General features: G+C 27.7%; 1 protein-coding gene across 2 annotated transcripts in view; it reads right to left on the bottom strand.

Moving 5' to 3' along the window:
• Positions 1-579: 579 nt before the first annotated feature.
• Positions 580-18,310, bottom strand: part of LOC107441952 (uncharacterized) — a 358,765-nt gene continuing 341,034 nt past the window's right edge. The window contains exon 9 of one of the 2 annotated variants that reach the window (XM_043044432.3): positions 580-3,792. In XM_043044432.3, coding sequence (XP_042900366.2) covers positions 3,766-3,792 — 27 coding nt within the window. In that variant the 3' untranslated portion in view covers positions 580-3,765. The remainder of the gene's footprint in view (positions 3,793-18,310) is intronic. The other variant, XM_043044433.3, reaches the window with a different exon arrangement.

The raw sequence follows: 18,310 nt of genomic DNA, 5'->3' as shown, positions 1-18,310 counted from the left end.
AGTGTTCCATATCTGTTATGGAAAGAAACTACTACTAGCCAAGCTAATTCAATTTTATTAAATAAAGAATGAGCGTACAGAAAATATTGTTGGATTTTGAAAGAATTTTGTAAGAATTTGAAGAAATTTTGCAAACAATAGACACATTAATATTATCTTATTTTTATTTGTACTATAGAGATAAATTTTTTTATCTTAGAAGCAATTTTGAAGATTATTAATAACTCGTGTAATTTAACTACAATGTTTTTTATTTTATTTTTTTTTTTTCAATTTTTTTGCCATTTTTACACTACAAAATCAAGTTGGAATTGTATATTTTCAAGTTAAAAATTAAGGACCAAGCGTACTTTTCGAAAATCGTCGATTTCAATAAAAATAAGCATAAAAATTTAATTTTTAGTCAGAATTTGTTTACCAAATGTCAATGGTATTTCATGATATTACACTTCATTTTTTTTATGAAATTCAATAGGCAAACAAAATTTTTTACACTAAGGTAAAAAAAGTAAATTTGTCTTATGAGATATATTTTTATAAATGTAAAATAAAAGTACAACACAAATAAAGAAGTTATAATCATATAATAAAACTTTATTAACTAGAAAAGTCCAAGCGACAAAGCCTGCACTTGGCGAAACATTTTCATAACAATTTATTGCATGTTACACGTTCACATTATCCGTCAGCATGATTGCGTGCTGAAGGTTTTGATTTTGGAGAAATATAGTTTTATAAAAAGTTTTACAAAAGAGAAATGTCAGATATTCGGATGTCCTTCTCACTGACACTGATTGCAAACACATATATACGGATATAAAGCTCTCTAAAAACATCACAAAGGTTTCTCTTTCTTTTATCCTTCTCACAAAAGAAAGAAAGTCGTCAAAATTAGGACCGGGTGGCAGTGATGTCACTTTGTCAAATAAAAGCGGTTGAAGTGATTTTTGAAGAAATTGAAAGTAGGCATAGATATATTTAAAAAAATATTATTCTAAATGGTTTCGGAATTCTAAAAAAAATCGTTTAAAAGAAATAAATAAAAGTATTTAAAAATCGTTTGCAGTTTATTTACGATAACTTATAATGTTTTTAACTAACTCATAATATTAACTTATTCATCCATTAAAAGTAACAAAATAAATATATTTTAAAGTACTAATTTAATGTGTGTCAAAATTCTAAAAAATTTTTTGAGAGAATTGCAAGTCAAAAACATTTGCAGCAAAATATTTTATAAATGGTAACTTGGAATGCTGCCAGATTTATAAAAAAATATACACTATGTACAGAATAAAAAAGTTTCCACGATTAAAATTTAGAAAAATATTAAAAAAAGTATTTAAGCGATACCATTTTAATAATTATTTAAAAAATTATTTGAGGTACAAAGATTTCTGACCATTTTAGAGTATTTTTAAAAGTATTAAATTTCGATTACTACAATAATATTTTAAAATAATTTCGTATTAAAGAAAGTTCGAAAAATAACTTAGAAGAACTAAGTTAAAATATCTAAAGCTGTTTTAAGTTTCTTAAAATTGTGTCCTACATAGACGTCACAGAGAAAATAATAATGTATTTTTACGAATAAAATTCTAAAACAGGTAGGCACATTTTTTTTTTGTGTAAAAAAATTTATTTCAGTCCTACAATAACAACAAATTTAAAAAGAAAACAATGATAAAATAATTGTGATATGAAAGTTGAATTTGACCCGTTGATTGTTTTTGCATAATTCCTCGCAATTGCATTTATCTCATTTCAGATTTAAAAATTTGATCGAATGAAAGGACAAAAAAATTCTATAGAAGTACAATTCAAACGCTTGTATTTGACTGAAATGGAAATTCAAAATAAACTAAAAAGCAAGATAAGCGAAGCCGTTATCAAATATCACATAATTGCACACAAATGCAATTTCATTTTAAAATCTTTGTTGAAAGTGGTCATCATCTTTCAAGCTTAAAACAGTGTTAAAATAATGCTTACTTTTGTTAAAATTAGGTTAAATTGTTACAAATCAAAGAAAAGCATTTTTAATTACTTTTTAAAATTATGATATTTTTTAAATTAAGAATATAATGCTTATAAATGATCCTTTTAAAACACTTGAAAGTTATAAAATATTTTTAAACAATTGAATCAAATATGTATTAAAGTGATTTTCGAATGAACAAGTAGATCGAAGTGAATATGAATACTTTTATTTCAATGAATATCATGTAAGTTATAAGGGCTTGTATGAATTATTTTAAAAATGTAAATTTTGGTTAAGAAAAATTGTAATTTTAAAATATAATTTTTATTATGGCGACTATAATATAGTTTATTGTTGAATAACGCTTAATTTTAGGGGGGGGGATGAGAAAAAACGATTTTTCAAGCTTTATATGATTTCATTTCACAATTGAAAATGCCGAATGGTAACAAGATTTTATTTTATTTTATTCTATCACAGCAAATGCTAAAGTAAAAAAAAAATATTAGTTCACTCAGAATCAATTTCTTCTGGCTTACCCATTTCTGGAAAAAAAAACTTAATAAATTAATGTTAAAATGATAATATTTATGTTTAGCGTCCAGGCAAATTTTACAACGCAAAATTGTTAGCTTTAATTGATTATTAAGTGTTGAATTGAAGTAAAATTTCATTATTATTATTTACTCCGAATACTAATTTATCACAACCTTTTCTTTATTTGCAAAACGTTAAGAATATACCTTTGAAGATGTAACTCTTAACTTTGGTGTAATTTTTCAATCAAACTTTTTTGGATTGCTTATCAGAAATTAGGCAAATCTATATTAAAGGCATATCAGAAATGATGCTAATCTTTGTCTTATGCATAAAAAAATTTTTTTTGGCTTTCTTAAACATTAAACTAAAAAGCAATCAAGTTTCTTTTATTTAAATTCAAAGGATCAACTTGTAGAATACTGCAAGCATTATATGAGATCCCTTTAATAAAAATAAAAGTTAGCTGATTGAAAAAGTATAAAAATAGTTTATTGCGCATTTTATACATTATTATTATTATTAAAAAAAACTAGTTACAACCTTTAGAATCTTTTTGTTTCTACCATATACGTTTCATTCGATTTTTAATAATCATTGTTATCTCTCTTGTTATTTAAATAAATTTTTTATGATTTGATTGTACAGAAATATAGTTTTTTGCTACATCAGGCTTTCGTTAATAGTTATCAGAATTTTATAGTTAAGAGCTAGAGTTTGTAAATTAATTTTATTAGTTTAAATTAAGTTAAAAGTTTTTCTTAAAGATATTTTAATGACGTTTTATAATATTCTTACGGTTTTTCCAACTATTTGGATATTTTTAACATGCTTTTTATAGATTTTCTTTTAAATAAAAAAATGTTAAATTGCATCACGGTTGGATCTTTTGTTTCATTATCTAACTAATTTTATTAATTTATTTGGTTCCTTTCATTGATGTTAATGGATTTTTTTTTAATAGGTTGTGTTTTTTAATAAATAGTTGATACACAATTATAAATTAAAATAAAAAAATTAGGGTTAAATTTAAGCTTTAAGATGATGAATACCTTAAACAAAAAGTAAATCGACAAGTATCTTTCATTTTCAAGAACCCAGAAGTGACGTTGCAAGTGTTCCAAAGGGACAGTATTTTTCACTTTTAGTTTTTACAAATGGGATTTCCTAGACAGATGCACTGGCCCATGACCGGTGGGAAATATTTTTTTCTCCAAATGTTCCAGATAGCTGTAATTCCCCTTTTCTCAAGGTTCCAGTCGATTAGAACAGTCCTAACAAAAAAGAGAACAAAACAAAAGAACGTAAGAAACTTTTTTTTAGGCTTAACAAAACAAAACCATGTGTAAAATAATAATAAATTGCATTCAGTAGAATAAGATATGTTTTTTTTTGTGCAAAACAAACATTGAAGTGTTGCATAATTAAATTCAAACAAATGCACACAAATGATTTTTTACCAAAATAAATAAAGAAAATAAACTCTACTATTACGTCACTCATTCACAAAGAAAAATATGTTCTAAAATGCCTTTGTTAAAACTGTTCTGCGAAAACTGATAAATATCTCTCTAAATAGACTGGAAATAATCAATATGTCTCACAAATTTATGATGAAATTGCATTTGTTACTACTGATCAATGGAAAATAATTTATTTAGATAAGATTACAAATAGAACTTTGTTAATAAATATTATTTGTTGATGAATATATATTAATTTATATAAAAGATAGGAAATAATTCCTTTTTCTCTGAAAGTCAATAGAGAATTTCGAATTCCATATGTAGAATATGAGATTTTTTAGAATTATACTTATTTTTATTTTAACTGATAAAACATAATTTTGAAAGAAAATAACAAACACAGCCCTTCAAATTTTAATTCACTTACTGCAACTAAATAAAACAATAAATGTTAAAATATAATTCTTATTTTTAATATTAAAAAATAAAATTTATTAAAACATTTGTATTTGAATAATTTGATGAACAAAAGATAAATATAATTTTGAAAGGAAAAAAAAAACTCTACACATTCTTATAAAGGTGCATTTTTGTTATCAATTTTAATAAATAATAAAAAAAACTAGTTTCCGTTTGATCATACCATAAAATGTCTTAATATATTTAATATCTCTTTTAATATTAAAAAGGGCAGTGATTTTAAAATCAAGGTAATTAATAGATTTAGTATATGTCCTATAAAAAATCATAATGAATGATTACAAATATATTTGATTAAAGTTCTTTCAGTGTTTTCATTATCAGTATTTCATAAACAATATGTGATGTAAATTCAAAATATAAATCACATGATACAAGATCCGGCTATCGTGGTGGCCAAGGGATTAGGGTTAAACCACTCATTACTGTTTGTCTACGATAGGTACTCTGTCCGCCACAAAGTCTGCGGCAGTCTGGTGCTATGGAAACAAGAAGAGAGCATTTTAGGGAGGGTGGCTTCGATGAAGAGGTCTCCTTTTCTTTCGCCTTCGATGATAGCTTGTATAGGGAGTATACCAGATTGGCTGACTCAGACACCAGTAGGAGACTTATTTAATCTGATTCAAGAACTTTTTTAAGATTCGCATGAATATTTCTTTCTTACTTAAAATAGTTCTCTCGATTCAATCAGTTATTATTTTTTAAATACAAAGGAAAAAAAGTGAACAAATTCTGACATTAAGGGTAGTACAGGTTTTTTTAATATTACTTTTTAATTTTGCGATATTTATTATGAATGTTCATTGATTGTTAGATGGTTTAATTTCTAAACTTGCACATTTTTTAAAGCAGTTAATTTCTTTTATTACTTGAATTTTCTGGAAAAAGTGAGGAGCTTAAACTTAATAACTCTGATTTTAAAATATAAATAGAAATAAATAAAATAAAAATAGTTCACGTTATCTGTGCCGGAGAAATATTAAATATCTTTGTTTTGATTATTAATTTTTAAATATTTTATTTATTTTTGAAACTGAAAGCAAGTGACCGCAACTAGGATGAAATCTAAAACTATCAACGATGATTTTTTTTGGCACCCATCAAACCATCTGAAATTATCTGAAGTTTTTTTTGCTTAAATTACGTTTTCTTATTCATATTTTATTGTAACCTGTACAGTTTTTTTTCACTATTTATTAAAAACAGTTTTTATTAGCAAATTTATTTTTTTCTTAATAACCAATTTACTATGTATGATAAATTTATAGATGAGTTATTTATTAATAAAACATTGAGCTACTTTAAACAATTTTATACAATTTCCATACATATTCCATACATACATATAAATTTTTTTTCTAAAACAGAAGCTTTTGAAAAAGAGAAAAGATTTAAAAAAAGGAATCACACGCTCTAAACGATGTTTCAGGCGCGAATGCTCATTTCTCTTAACTCTAGGGCTAATACAATAGATCGAACAAAGAAGTCTCCTTTTCTCCCACCGAAACCAGTCTTAAGGCCCTTTCTACGCTGAAAGACAAGTCAAATTGAAGGAGCTATGGGTGGGAGAAAGGGAGGAATAGGCGTGGACATTAGTGGACATAGGGGGTGGAGATATACTGAGCGACCATGGAAGTCCGGGTTACATTTTTTGGCAAAACTCAATATTTAAAGGGTGCGCCAAAAATAGATCACGCCACTATACTTATTACTTTTTCACTATTTTTGGTGTATAAAAAAAACGGAGGTAGTGTGATTTCTTGTTACTCCTCTTATTTATTTAATTATTTTTACACCATTCATATTTCGTCATCATTCCAAATATTGGTAATATCAAATAAAATTTAAAATAATGTATGACACTGTTTTTTATTCTTTCATATTAGGAATGCTTTAAAACATTTATTCTGCTCCAGAAAAAGATTTATATTATAAATATTAATAGTCTAACTAACAATAATTTTGTATAAATTGTTTTGGGTCTTTCAATCTTCTTTCAGCGTATCCCCAACAGTAAATAAATATTACAGCCTCGATATCATTTTGAATTTTCTTTCACTCACGTAACTATGTAATATAGCGTGTATATAGTCATTACATCTCCGAATATTTCAGACCATATTTTACTTAATAATTAAAGTGCGCAAGGGTTTTACTAAATCGGGGACAATTAACTTGATCCTGAAGGTATATTCAAAGGTTTATTTTATATTTCTGATGTTATTGAAAAATGTGAAAACTTATTTTTCATGATTCACGACGAATAAATCTTAATGTCTTTTTCTACATTCTCTTGGAGTTTCAAATAGATTTTAACTTGGAGTTTCAATAGATCTAAAAAAATACAACTGAAAAATTAAATTATAAACTTTCAAAAATTTAATGCATTTTAATATATACAAAATTTTTTATTTAAAAAAAAAGTAAGTAACTTTAAAATAACACAGTAGTCATTTAAGGATTAAAAGAAAATACAACATAACGTGATATTAATATTTTTACAATGTCTAAACAAAATAATAATTCATAAAATTCAAGTTTAAATAAAATATAAAAGAGAAATAGCGTAATTTCTTAAATGTGTGCTTCGTATATTTTATAAAACAATGTGTAATAACAATACTATAGACTAGTTTTGTGCATGTTATCAGTTATAAACCGTTATACTAGATTTTTTTTTTGTTAAAGCTATCTTTATCATTTGAATTAGTGCTGCAATTCTAAGACAAGAGTTTTGTTTTAAAATTTTTTGAACAGAACTAACGTATAGTTACCATTAAATTACAATTGACAAAAATCAAAGAACAAGCATTTTATCAAAGACCTCTACAATTTTTAACAATCACAGGTGGTACTTTAGTAAATGAATAAAAGGTAGAATATACTTGCAAATGTAAGCATTAATAAGTTTACGAGCAAAACAAAAAACAAGTAAAATAAAAAAATTCTATATTAAAAAAATCTATATATCTAACTGGTTCGAGAGATCCTGGCTAACAAATTTATATACTTACTCTAGTTTTTGAATTGGATTCTTCAAAAATACTTGTAACAACGAGTTAGAGGATGATGTTTTGACATGAGAGTTATCTTAATTTTATTACCTGCTGGATCTTAAAAAATAGTAGTGAAAAATATATTTTAATATATCATTTCAAAATTAAGTGCAATTAATTTCCTTTAACTTTAAATTAATAATTTTATGAACTTTTCTGCTTTCAGGTATAGATGAAAATAGATGAAAAAAAGCAAACAAAACTGTTAAGCGAGTCGCGCTTTTTATAACACATTGCTTCGCTTCATTAGGAAAAAGCCGAACATATATGTACTAAAACGAGTACACTATTGCGGTAGTCAACCTTAAAACCGAAAATTAAAAATTTTCTTTCAATTTAATATTTTTAATTTTATTTTTATTACAAAAATTTTAACGCATCCCATAATTCGCGACACAAAAGAAGTAAGAACCACTGAGCCTACATAGTTTTCAAATAAAACAAAATTCTTTGTACGAATTAAAGAATTTTTCATTAGTTGGGTTAAAAAGTGTTTGATTTAAGTACTTCACAAAGCAAAAGAATAAGTAAAGCAGTTTATACAAATTAAAATACTATATCATAAAAACTAGATGAGAACCATTCAAGTAATTTTCTCTAACGAAATCATGCTTCATTAATACCCAAGTACAGATCTCGGCAGTTTTCAGTTTATCTCTTTTTATTAGATACAATATTATCATTTTGATAATAATGTATTTTAAACAAACTCTACGTATTCCATGCATACTTTTCCAAATAAAAATGTTTAGCGGGTTGTAAAAGGGTATCCTCTTTTCTTTATTATTTTATTCTCAGACTATTTACAATGACGCGGAAGTAACACTCCCTCCCCCTCCTAGTTGAGGGGAGAATAAAACTGGTTCTTGACCCCCGACCCCCCAACCCCGGCCCCTAAGAATTGTTTCCAAAGAAATGCCAAGAAGGCTTTTGGAAACCAGCCTCAATCAGAACCATGAGCTTGTAGGGAATAAAAATAATTATTTTAATGATTATCCATAGTAATTTTTTTTAAAATTTTTTAATGCTTTTATAATTTACAATATTATTTTTATAAAATTAGTTTATTTTATTATTAATATTTTATTATTTTCAGTTTATTTTACATTATTATTTTTTTAAATTATTATTTTTATTTTCGCCTCAATGCTTTAGCATGAAAAGCATACTTATTAAAATTAATTTTTAATATTTTTTTCTTCAAATTTTGTTAAAAAATTTAAAAATTGAAATCTAACTTAATTTACTTTTTAATCCAAACATATGACATACATTAAGAAATTCCATGATTAATGCAATTACTCTCACCTAATAAACATTAAAACTAGTAGACGTTTACAATAAAACAAGCCAATCTTCTCTTGATATTTAATTACAATCCATTTAATTACAAAAATGTATAAGATGTAGAAAAGTGATGAAAGAGTTGAAAACTAACGAAGATATTTTTCTCAACTACATGTTTATTATGCCATAGCGTTTTAACTAATAAAATCCAATAAATGCGTTAAAGAGTATTTGAAATCAAAATCTCGGATAATATCTAAGTGAATTTCTTAAATCAAGTCATTGTCCCTTTTCATCTGTAGCTATATTATTTAATCAAGATGACAGATTGGGTCACTGAAGTATTCCTAATTCGATAACATCCTAACGAAATTAAACACTTAATATCCCCTCAAAAAATAGTATACTATCCCCTCTATATATATTGAGGGGATAGTATACTATTATTTGAGGGGATATTAAAAATAACAGGCAATTACGAGGATTGGAGAACGAAGCGAGTATGAAACAAAGCCTTCCAGTAATTCATATTATCACAATGTATCCTTTTAGATTGATTTTCATTTGTGATCTAGAAAATATGAGATGTAATCGCAATCTGGAAAATAAAGTTCCAATAATTCAGATATGAAAGTGCTCGGGCATGTAGGCCCCTTAAATATTGTATATTATATTGCTCGATATGTGTTAATATATAATATATTGCTCGGTATGTGTTAATATATAATATATTGCTCGATATGTGATAATATCCTATATATAGACTATCAGCAGCGTTTATTTCCGATGACAACAGCCAACAATACATTTGAAATTTAGTGCAAAAGAAATTAAATTATAAAAAGTGGGGTATTAGTGAAAAAAGTGAATTAGAACAATATCACGAGTAATTGAGTAGTTCCTGAGCGTGAGTAGTTGGAGAGCGACTACAAGCAGAAGGATGTACTCCCAATTTTCTAAAAATACATTGTAGAATCTGTGAAGGAGCTAACTATTTTCAATGGTTGTTTAATTTATTCTGCTTCGAAGAGTGAAAAACATGAATTATATTATGTTTAACTTTTCACTCTTAAAAATAAATCACTTAAAGCTATTTTATCGAATTTAGTTTTTAAAGTTTTTGAATAACATAATTAAAACAGGGATCTGGGTAAATACCTTAACCATGATAATCCTAAATGATAAAAAAAAAATACTATATTGTGTATATATATATATATATATATATATATATATATATATATATATATATATATATATATATATATATATATATATATATATATATATATATATATATATATATATATATATATATATATTGTGTGCACAAGGGATGCCGTGAGTACTTCATTCTTTAGACATAACTCAGAAACGCATTTTTCTTAAAAACAAATACATAAGTAATTGAATCAGAAAAATTCCCAGAATTATAAAAGGGGCCGAGATAGCCTGGTTGGTAGGGCACTGAGCTCATGTCCAAAAGGTCGTGTGTTCGACCCCAACCGGCCGAACACTCCCTTTGTTTACATGGTGACTGATGCACGTTAAATCTGTCGATTCGTAAAGTCCTTCAGGAGTTTCCTTGTCTTTTGGATTGGTTCAAATTACAAGGCTATGGAGTTGAACATTAGTAGTCGTAAATTTAAAATTGGGTAAATTGTTCAACGATGGTTATAAAATATAATTATAAAAAATCAGTGGTAACTCAGGATAAAAAGCTCGCCTCCCAAATGAGGAGAACCAATTTCGAATCTCAGTGATGGCTGGTCGTTATAAATTTTGCCCCCCTGCGACTCCCCAACCGCAGTACTGTTTTAAAATATATCCAGTGGAGGACGGACTCTGGGTTGGAGTCCCTTTTCAGTTGAGATAACCGTAAGAAGTTTTAGTGGTTTTTCTCTCTATGTACCGCAAGCGTATGTTAGTACCATCAAAACACTTTTCACGGAGGCTAGTTTCTCCCAATGCTTGATCCAAGAGTTCTTTTGTCTTCTGGGTTCGGTTCAAAATTACAAGGCTATTAAATTGAACAATGATGGTTGCAGACTGAGAACTAGGTCGGCTTCTCAACACCGGTTATAAAATTAAGTAAAATAATTATAAAGAGAGCTGCGGAGACCCAGGGGATAAGGCATATGCTTTCTAATTTGGAGACCCAGGTTCGAACCCAGAGGTGACTGGTTGATAAGAATTCTGGTCCCAGCTCGCACCGACCACAGTACTGATATAAAATATTCTCAGTGGTCAACGGCTCAGGGTTAGAATTCCATTTTCAGTTGAGCGAATTGTGGGAGATTTTTGTGGTTTTCTTCGCCATGTAATGCGAATGCCGGTTACTAGTTCAATGAAGCTACGAAGGTTAGTTTGTTCCAATGCTGGATCCAGGAGTTCCATTGAATTTTTGTTTATTGTTATAGATTAATTAGCTTCGAAATGATAAGAGACTTTAAAAGTTATAACTAATTAAAATAAGTCTAACATTAATTTTATAAAAAATTTGCTGTATAATTTCTGATTAAAATACGTATTTACAAACTAATTTAATCTATCATGATTAACTTAATATTAATCGATTCTTCACTACTTGTAAAAATATTGAATGTCTGTTGTATAAATTGAAAACAAGTCGTTGCGCGTAGTAAATGGCATATAAATATTTTCTGCATGCTCATTTAAAATTTCTTCAAATTTAAAATCTTTATAGTAAGAAATGTACTCAGAATATTTAAAAATATGAATATGTAATCAAAATATTTGGCAATCCTTAGTAGTTTAAAGTTATAGTATGAAAAAAAGATTTACCAGAAATTAAATGGTTATTAGAAAACTAAGCAGAGGTATTAGTTTATCGACATTTCAGTTGCTGATAGATATGATTCCATTTTTTATGGAAGATTCCGATAAAACGAATACATTGAAATGTTTATATATATATATATATATATATATATATATATATATATATATATATATATATATATATATATATATATATATATATATATTTCGGCTGTATAGGTCGTCAAAATAATCGAAAAAATCCAATACCAACATATTTTTTCATATTTCTCAAGGAATACTTAGAAAATTATTTTAGAACTTTTGAAGTGTTAAAGTCATGCGTTTTTTCATATATATTACTGAAGTTTAAAGCATTTAGAGATTTGAGGGACCGGTAAAAAATTAAGAACCAAAAATAATGTTTCTGAATACCTTATTCGAAAACAATAAGCGAAAAGCTTGTGAATCATGTCAATAACGTTGATTATCATATGAAATTACAATCGTATACATACTAATATAATTAAACTTGTGTTATAAAACAATTCGATTTTTTTAATATTTTAAAAGTTGTTTAGCATTCTTTATTATGCATCAGAAAGTCTTATTTTAGTTTTATTATACATAAAAGCTAAGCAAGAGAGGCATCTTAGTTCATCGTTTTAGTAGGCTTTGCTTTGAAAAATCGTCTTTTCCCCTATAATAGTCCCTGCTAGTACAACTACACATTTGAATAGCCAGAAAAAACCGGTTTTATGCATATACCCCATAGTAACAGGAAGAGATGGATACAGTTTCTTGTTTTTCTTATATTCATTATTTAGCTTATTTCCTTTTTTTTTTTTTTTTTCAGTTTTCGTTTCTTACTGTTTGCGCTGTTTCGAAAATATAAAGTAAACGCGTGACGGAGGCGAGATGCGAATACATGGAAGGGGGGGGGGATAAAGATTGTATACAGCTGAAAATTGTATTTGTATAAATTATTTATTTCCGAAATCTTATCAATAATGATTTATTATATTTTGCTATTTTCTTTAAAAAAAACTGGCAACTGTCAGGAGAAAAATTAAGATCGTAAGGAATAAAATAAGATTTCACTATTTGTGATTAGAAAATATTCATCAACATTAATTTTTTTCGGATAAAAAAACTGTCCCGTATCTTCATTATAACTGTCCGAAAATATATTGATATTTATGGATTAAAAATAAGAAATGATTTTCTTACCGGTTTCCAATATTTCCATTTTGTTTTTTATTTTCTCCCTTCTTTTACTTCTTCTTTTTTTTTTTTAATAATTGTCGTTGAACAGCCAATCCAATTTCCAGTTTATGACTACCAACTCCGTAGCCTTGTAGTTTTGAACACACTCCAGAGGACAAAGTAACTCTTCAATCAAGTATTGGGAGAAAATTTGCCTTAGTGGAGAACGTTTTGAAAGAACTAACACGTTTTTGCGTTAGGTGGACATGAAAACCACGAAAACCTACCACGGATAGTCCTGACGGATCTATGATCCGTCTGACACTGAGGATATTTTTTGTTAGCATTGCGCTCGGTGTGAGCCGTGGGTGGATTTCGTATGACCAACTATCACTTGGATTCGAAATTGAATCACCTCATTTGGAGGAGAGAATCATTCATTCAGGGGAATTACAGAATCATTACAGAATCATTCATTCAGGGGAAGGAGGTTGATTATGAGACGGACGCGCTGCCTAGTTCGCTATCGAGGCTCGGTGAGGGGTTACTAACTGCTGACTAAATAATAATAATAATAATAAAGTAGTGTCTTTCTATTTGCATAATACCAGATTTCATTGCATACCCGTAATATTAATTCTTATCTTTCATTCCTGAATTTTAAGAATCGAAGGAAAGATCAAAGACGTAAAGCGTTTTCCAAAATAAAATTCGCAAAACATTTAGAAATTTCTACAAGTAAGGGAAATTACTTATTCCACCAGTAAGAAGAGGTTAAACTTTGGCTACTTTCTTTCGAATGAACCGCCATTCCTTAAACCAATCAATTACCAGTTCTTTCCGAGGGGACTAAGGGGTTGCTTTTTTTTCACTTCGCATAATTAGGTAAATAGACGCCTTCGTTGTAGGTGGCAGCACAATAACTCAGATAGCTTAGATTTAAAGTTCAAATTTCTTGATGTTTCGGCGCAATTTTTCTTCGTCCAATTTCAAAATATTTCTGTTTTTTTTTTTTTAAATGAAAGATAAGAATATAATCTTAATTTCCTCGGGTAAAAAAATTCGATGAGAGAAAAACTACTATGGATAAAAATTGTTTGAAGTTGGATTGAGTTTTTTGAATTTAAAAAATAGTAAAAAAAATTTTTTTATTTAATTTCCTCCACATTAATTAAGATATTTTTATTTTCTTTCGTTTCCAAAAAACAGAATGTTATTATCTTGAAAATTGAAGATTTTATGTAAGGCTGAACTGTCCATAGAATAACATGGGGGTTGCTTTTCTCCCGATCGAGCGAGCGAACGGCCTTAAAGAGGGACCCCGCACCCCTACTTGAAATAATCATACCTCGTTACCATAGTCCCCGCCACCCCTCCAGACGAATGGCGGACAGAGTACCTATCGTAGACAAACAGTACACGAACGCCAACGATCCTGAACTACGAATGCCGAAAACACTGCAAGAACTTTAAGGGATTTGTGAAGTATCAGCAACCATTAACAGATAAAAACTAATTGTCTTCTAAGCAACTGCAATCGCCATCTAGTGTGTGTATGTATAGCTAGAATGTGGCAAAAGAACAATTTAGTACATTGTTATGCTTCTAATGAACCTGAGCGGTGAATTGCTGTGTTGAACGTAACTGAGATGTGTGAGCACTGGTTCTTACCATGTGCGGTGAAAAATAAATAGTGCTTATAGAGTTTTCAGTCCAAGTGATTACAGATATAAAATATGAGTTACCGACATGTGCTACGAAAGAAAAATACAAGGTGTGTGGAACGAAATTAATTGCTGATTGGATAAAATCGGATACTTATAAACAAAAAATTACTATATATATTTTTTTTAAATTGTTGTAATATGTGTATTGGTTTCAAATAAAAAAAAATATTTAAAATCGGGTCATTCAATTGGGCTAAACTGTGTAGTTTCATAACATAATCGTATATAAATAGATGACCCACACAGAGGTATTAAGATGTTATTGTAAAAGACCTGGTTCTCCGTTGCGGCCACACAGTTTTAGATTGATATCCACTATTTCGCTTAGGAAGTAAATGTGATCGATGCTGACCATCATGCTATTGGTCACGAAATCTTACCGCCACAACCTCCAAGACTCCCTCTACTCTCAACGTGTTGTGGCGGAAATGCTTTCATACATATGCATACGACAAAAAAATTCTTGTATTTATATGTAAATGTTAAAAAAAAAGTCAGGTGTCTATTTAAGGATAAAATATTATTTTTAAGGCATAATCAAATTTATAACTAATCATATTCTCATTTCATAAATTTTCCAAATACACTTTCGAGCAAACAACACCACAATGAAAATGACTACATTTTTTATTGAGAAAAAGTACAGTTTTTCGAGTTTAAAATTTCGAAAGCTCTTTTAGTGTTTACGGTTCTAAATTATGAACCGAGGTATACGATGCTGGGTTTTGTGCTTTTCGATGATTGCGGCTCTAAAATACAATTCCATTTCACTAAGCGAGAAAGAAGGTCATAAAAACGTGATACAATTTCACCTTTCAAGTGCAAAAAAAGAAACTTTTAAAACCATGCTTTAAAAGTCGATCAGAATACTTACCTAAGTAAAAAAAAAATAAAAAAAAAAGAAAGAGCGTTTAACGGGAACAACAAGAAAACGATTTAAAAGTCTCTTAAGCCTTTCTCCTACAAAGTACTTGCCTTATCTCTCTAAAGATAAGCTATAAACTCTTTGAAAGGAAAAAGAATTTAGATTGAAAAATGAAAAAATAACATCAAAATGGTTTCATCTTTTATTAGATAATAAGTTCTTGCAGTTAAAGGAATCAAACTGGCTATATTTGGCAAGTTATTTTAGACTAGCATAATTTTATTTGCCGCATGTTGAAAACAATATTTGAGGATAGAAGGAAAATATAACAGTCCAGAAAAGTGCTAGAAATAACCCTATAGTAAAAAAAAAGTATTATCGCGTGTTTTTATTCCACTTATACTGAGATAAGCCTCGATAAAAATTCGCCAAATTTTGATACCGTATTTTCTGTTAGAACCTTATAGGTCAGTTTTAATTACGTACTTTATATTTGAATAAAAAAACTAGCTTATTTAATTTATTCATAGTTTATATTTTATTTATATATATATTTTATTTATATATATATTTTATTTATATATATATATTTTATTTATATATATATTTTATTTGTACATATATATTTTTTAGAACAAAATTAACGTAAAATCAGGTGAGCACATACATTTTAGTCTTCTTTACAAAAATACAGCATTAATAAAGATAGTATATAAAAATGTCCTTTTAGAATATCAACAATTAATATACAAATATTCACTTTTCAGTTCATTAATATTTTTGCTTGTGAATCAAACCAAGAAACTGCAAAAAAATGTTATCAAGGGATGTTTTTTTAAAAATAAATTTTCCTTAAATTACATTAATTTCCTTAGAAATTAAGCATAAAGAAACATTTTTAGAACATCAAGTAGATATTTATGTAAATATCCATTTTCGTTTATTTACACCAATATATTTTATTTCCAAAACAAACTTAACACAAAAAATCTACAAAATTTCAATTTCTTTTTATTTTTCAAGCAATTTCAAAAAGACTGTAACACTACTTTTTGCTAATAATTATGCAATTAATTAGTACTGTGTTAGTACCAGTGTTGTTTTACTTTCATTAAGTTAAAAATTTAATATAATAATTATACTAATTTGAAATGCATAAGTAAAACTACAATCAAAGGTTTGGTTTCGAAAAGTGAAAAAAAAACAACTTTTGATTGTATTAAATGTCACATTACAATCGCATTTCAAATTATTATTTTAATTTATCAAATTATTATTTTAAATTATTTTATTGTAACTCAGTTACAATAAAATTATTCTGGTATTATGGTATTAACCAATCATACAAATAATTAGAATTAGAATTAAACCAATGCGATTTTATTTTTATAAAGTGGATAAAATTATTATAGTAATCTGAAATGTGACAGTCAAACTACAATTAAGAGATGTGGTTTAGGAAATCTTTGTTCAAATCTCATCACATTGTTGTAAGCATCCCATTAACTATCGTTAATATTTTATTCACTTCATTCTTTTTTTAAAAGCATTCATTTTATTAAAATGAAAGCTTTTATTTTTTAAAACTTATTGAGGTAAATCTAATGATTATTAAATAGAAACATTTGAAATTGAATTATCTGATAATTATTACATTATCTGCTTCAACGTTTTAGTTATTCATAATAAACTTTTCAGAATACATTTCCCAATGCCTAATTGCTTAAAATAATTGGAAAGCGGGATTTAAATAGATCAAAGTTCAATTTGAATAGAGTTGAATTAAACTCTAGTTTCAAAAAGGATGGTAGATAAAGAGATAGCAAAAGAATAGGAGGTTCCAAAAGTATAGAGAAGGGGTAGTCCATCATTCGAAAAAGGACACGCAATGCCACAAACTGATTAAAAAGAAAATGCCCGTAATATAATTCTAATTTTATGTACTATCAAAAGCACTTTCCGAAGGAAAAAGCGTTAGTTGTTTCGTTTATTCCTTAAATTCAATTGAACATTTTATGTTACAAGGAATAAATATTGCAGTTTCTATTTAAGATTTCAGTCATTTAATATCTTCAGTCATACCTTTATTGGGTGTCACAAAAATCTTAAACACAAAATGGAAACCATTCCATTTTTTTCAATTAATATAAATATATAATTTTTTCAATTTTATTTAGTGCTCTAAAATGCTCAGTTATAACATAAGTATCACAAACAGAAAATTTAAACATAAATTGGAGAAAAAAAATATCGAATGTTTGTTCTGCATTCAGAGCTTTCACCAAACATTCCACTTTTATTGACTGCTTCAGAAATTATAAGTAGAATTTGGAAAAAATATTTCATTTTCTGTTTAAGATTTTTGTCATTCAAAAGAATGAATATGTTTAGTGGGTGCTTGTTTCAAAGTTCTTGAGAGAAAAAATCTTTATATCTTTAGCGAAATTTGTTCCAACTTCTTTTCGCCCTTTTCTGCTTACTTCAGTTGGAGACTATTTCTATTCAGTGTTATTTACCTCTATTATCAGTGTTATTTATCTGTGTTGGATGCCGCTTTTTATGAGTGCTAGTTATCTCTGTTTTGATTCCGAGTAGGACCAGTAGCTCGGAAAACAGTAAAATGTCACTAAATCCGAATTCAAGGTTATTATTAAAATTTTAAACACGAAGAAAAACAACTTACTTAAATTACGTCTAGATAATCAGTTAAGTACCCTCCTCATAGTCAGCCGTAAGAAAAAAAGAAGAAGAAAAAAAAAGCACGAATTTGAGTATTGGGGTTTTTGCGATGGGTAAATGGAGAAAGAAATGATCGAACTAACAGTTTAGAGCCAGCGGTTCCAATTTTTTTTTTCTGGCTTCGGAACCCTAAATGATGTAGCTTCTTTTAGCTCAACTTCGGCATTTTATGTATAAAAAAAAGT

Source organism: Parasteatoda tepidariorum, chromosome 2, assembly GCF_982258835.1.
Source record: "Parasteatoda tepidariorum strain Cologne lab strain chromosome 2, Ptep-v5.0, whole genome shotgun sequence".
NCBI lineage: Eukaryota > Metazoa > Arthropoda > Arachnida > Araneae > Theridiidae > Parasteatoda > Parasteatoda tepidariorum.
The sequence above is the reverse complement of the archived record's forward strand: the minus strand, read 5'-3'. Positions and strand labels throughout refer to the sequence as shown.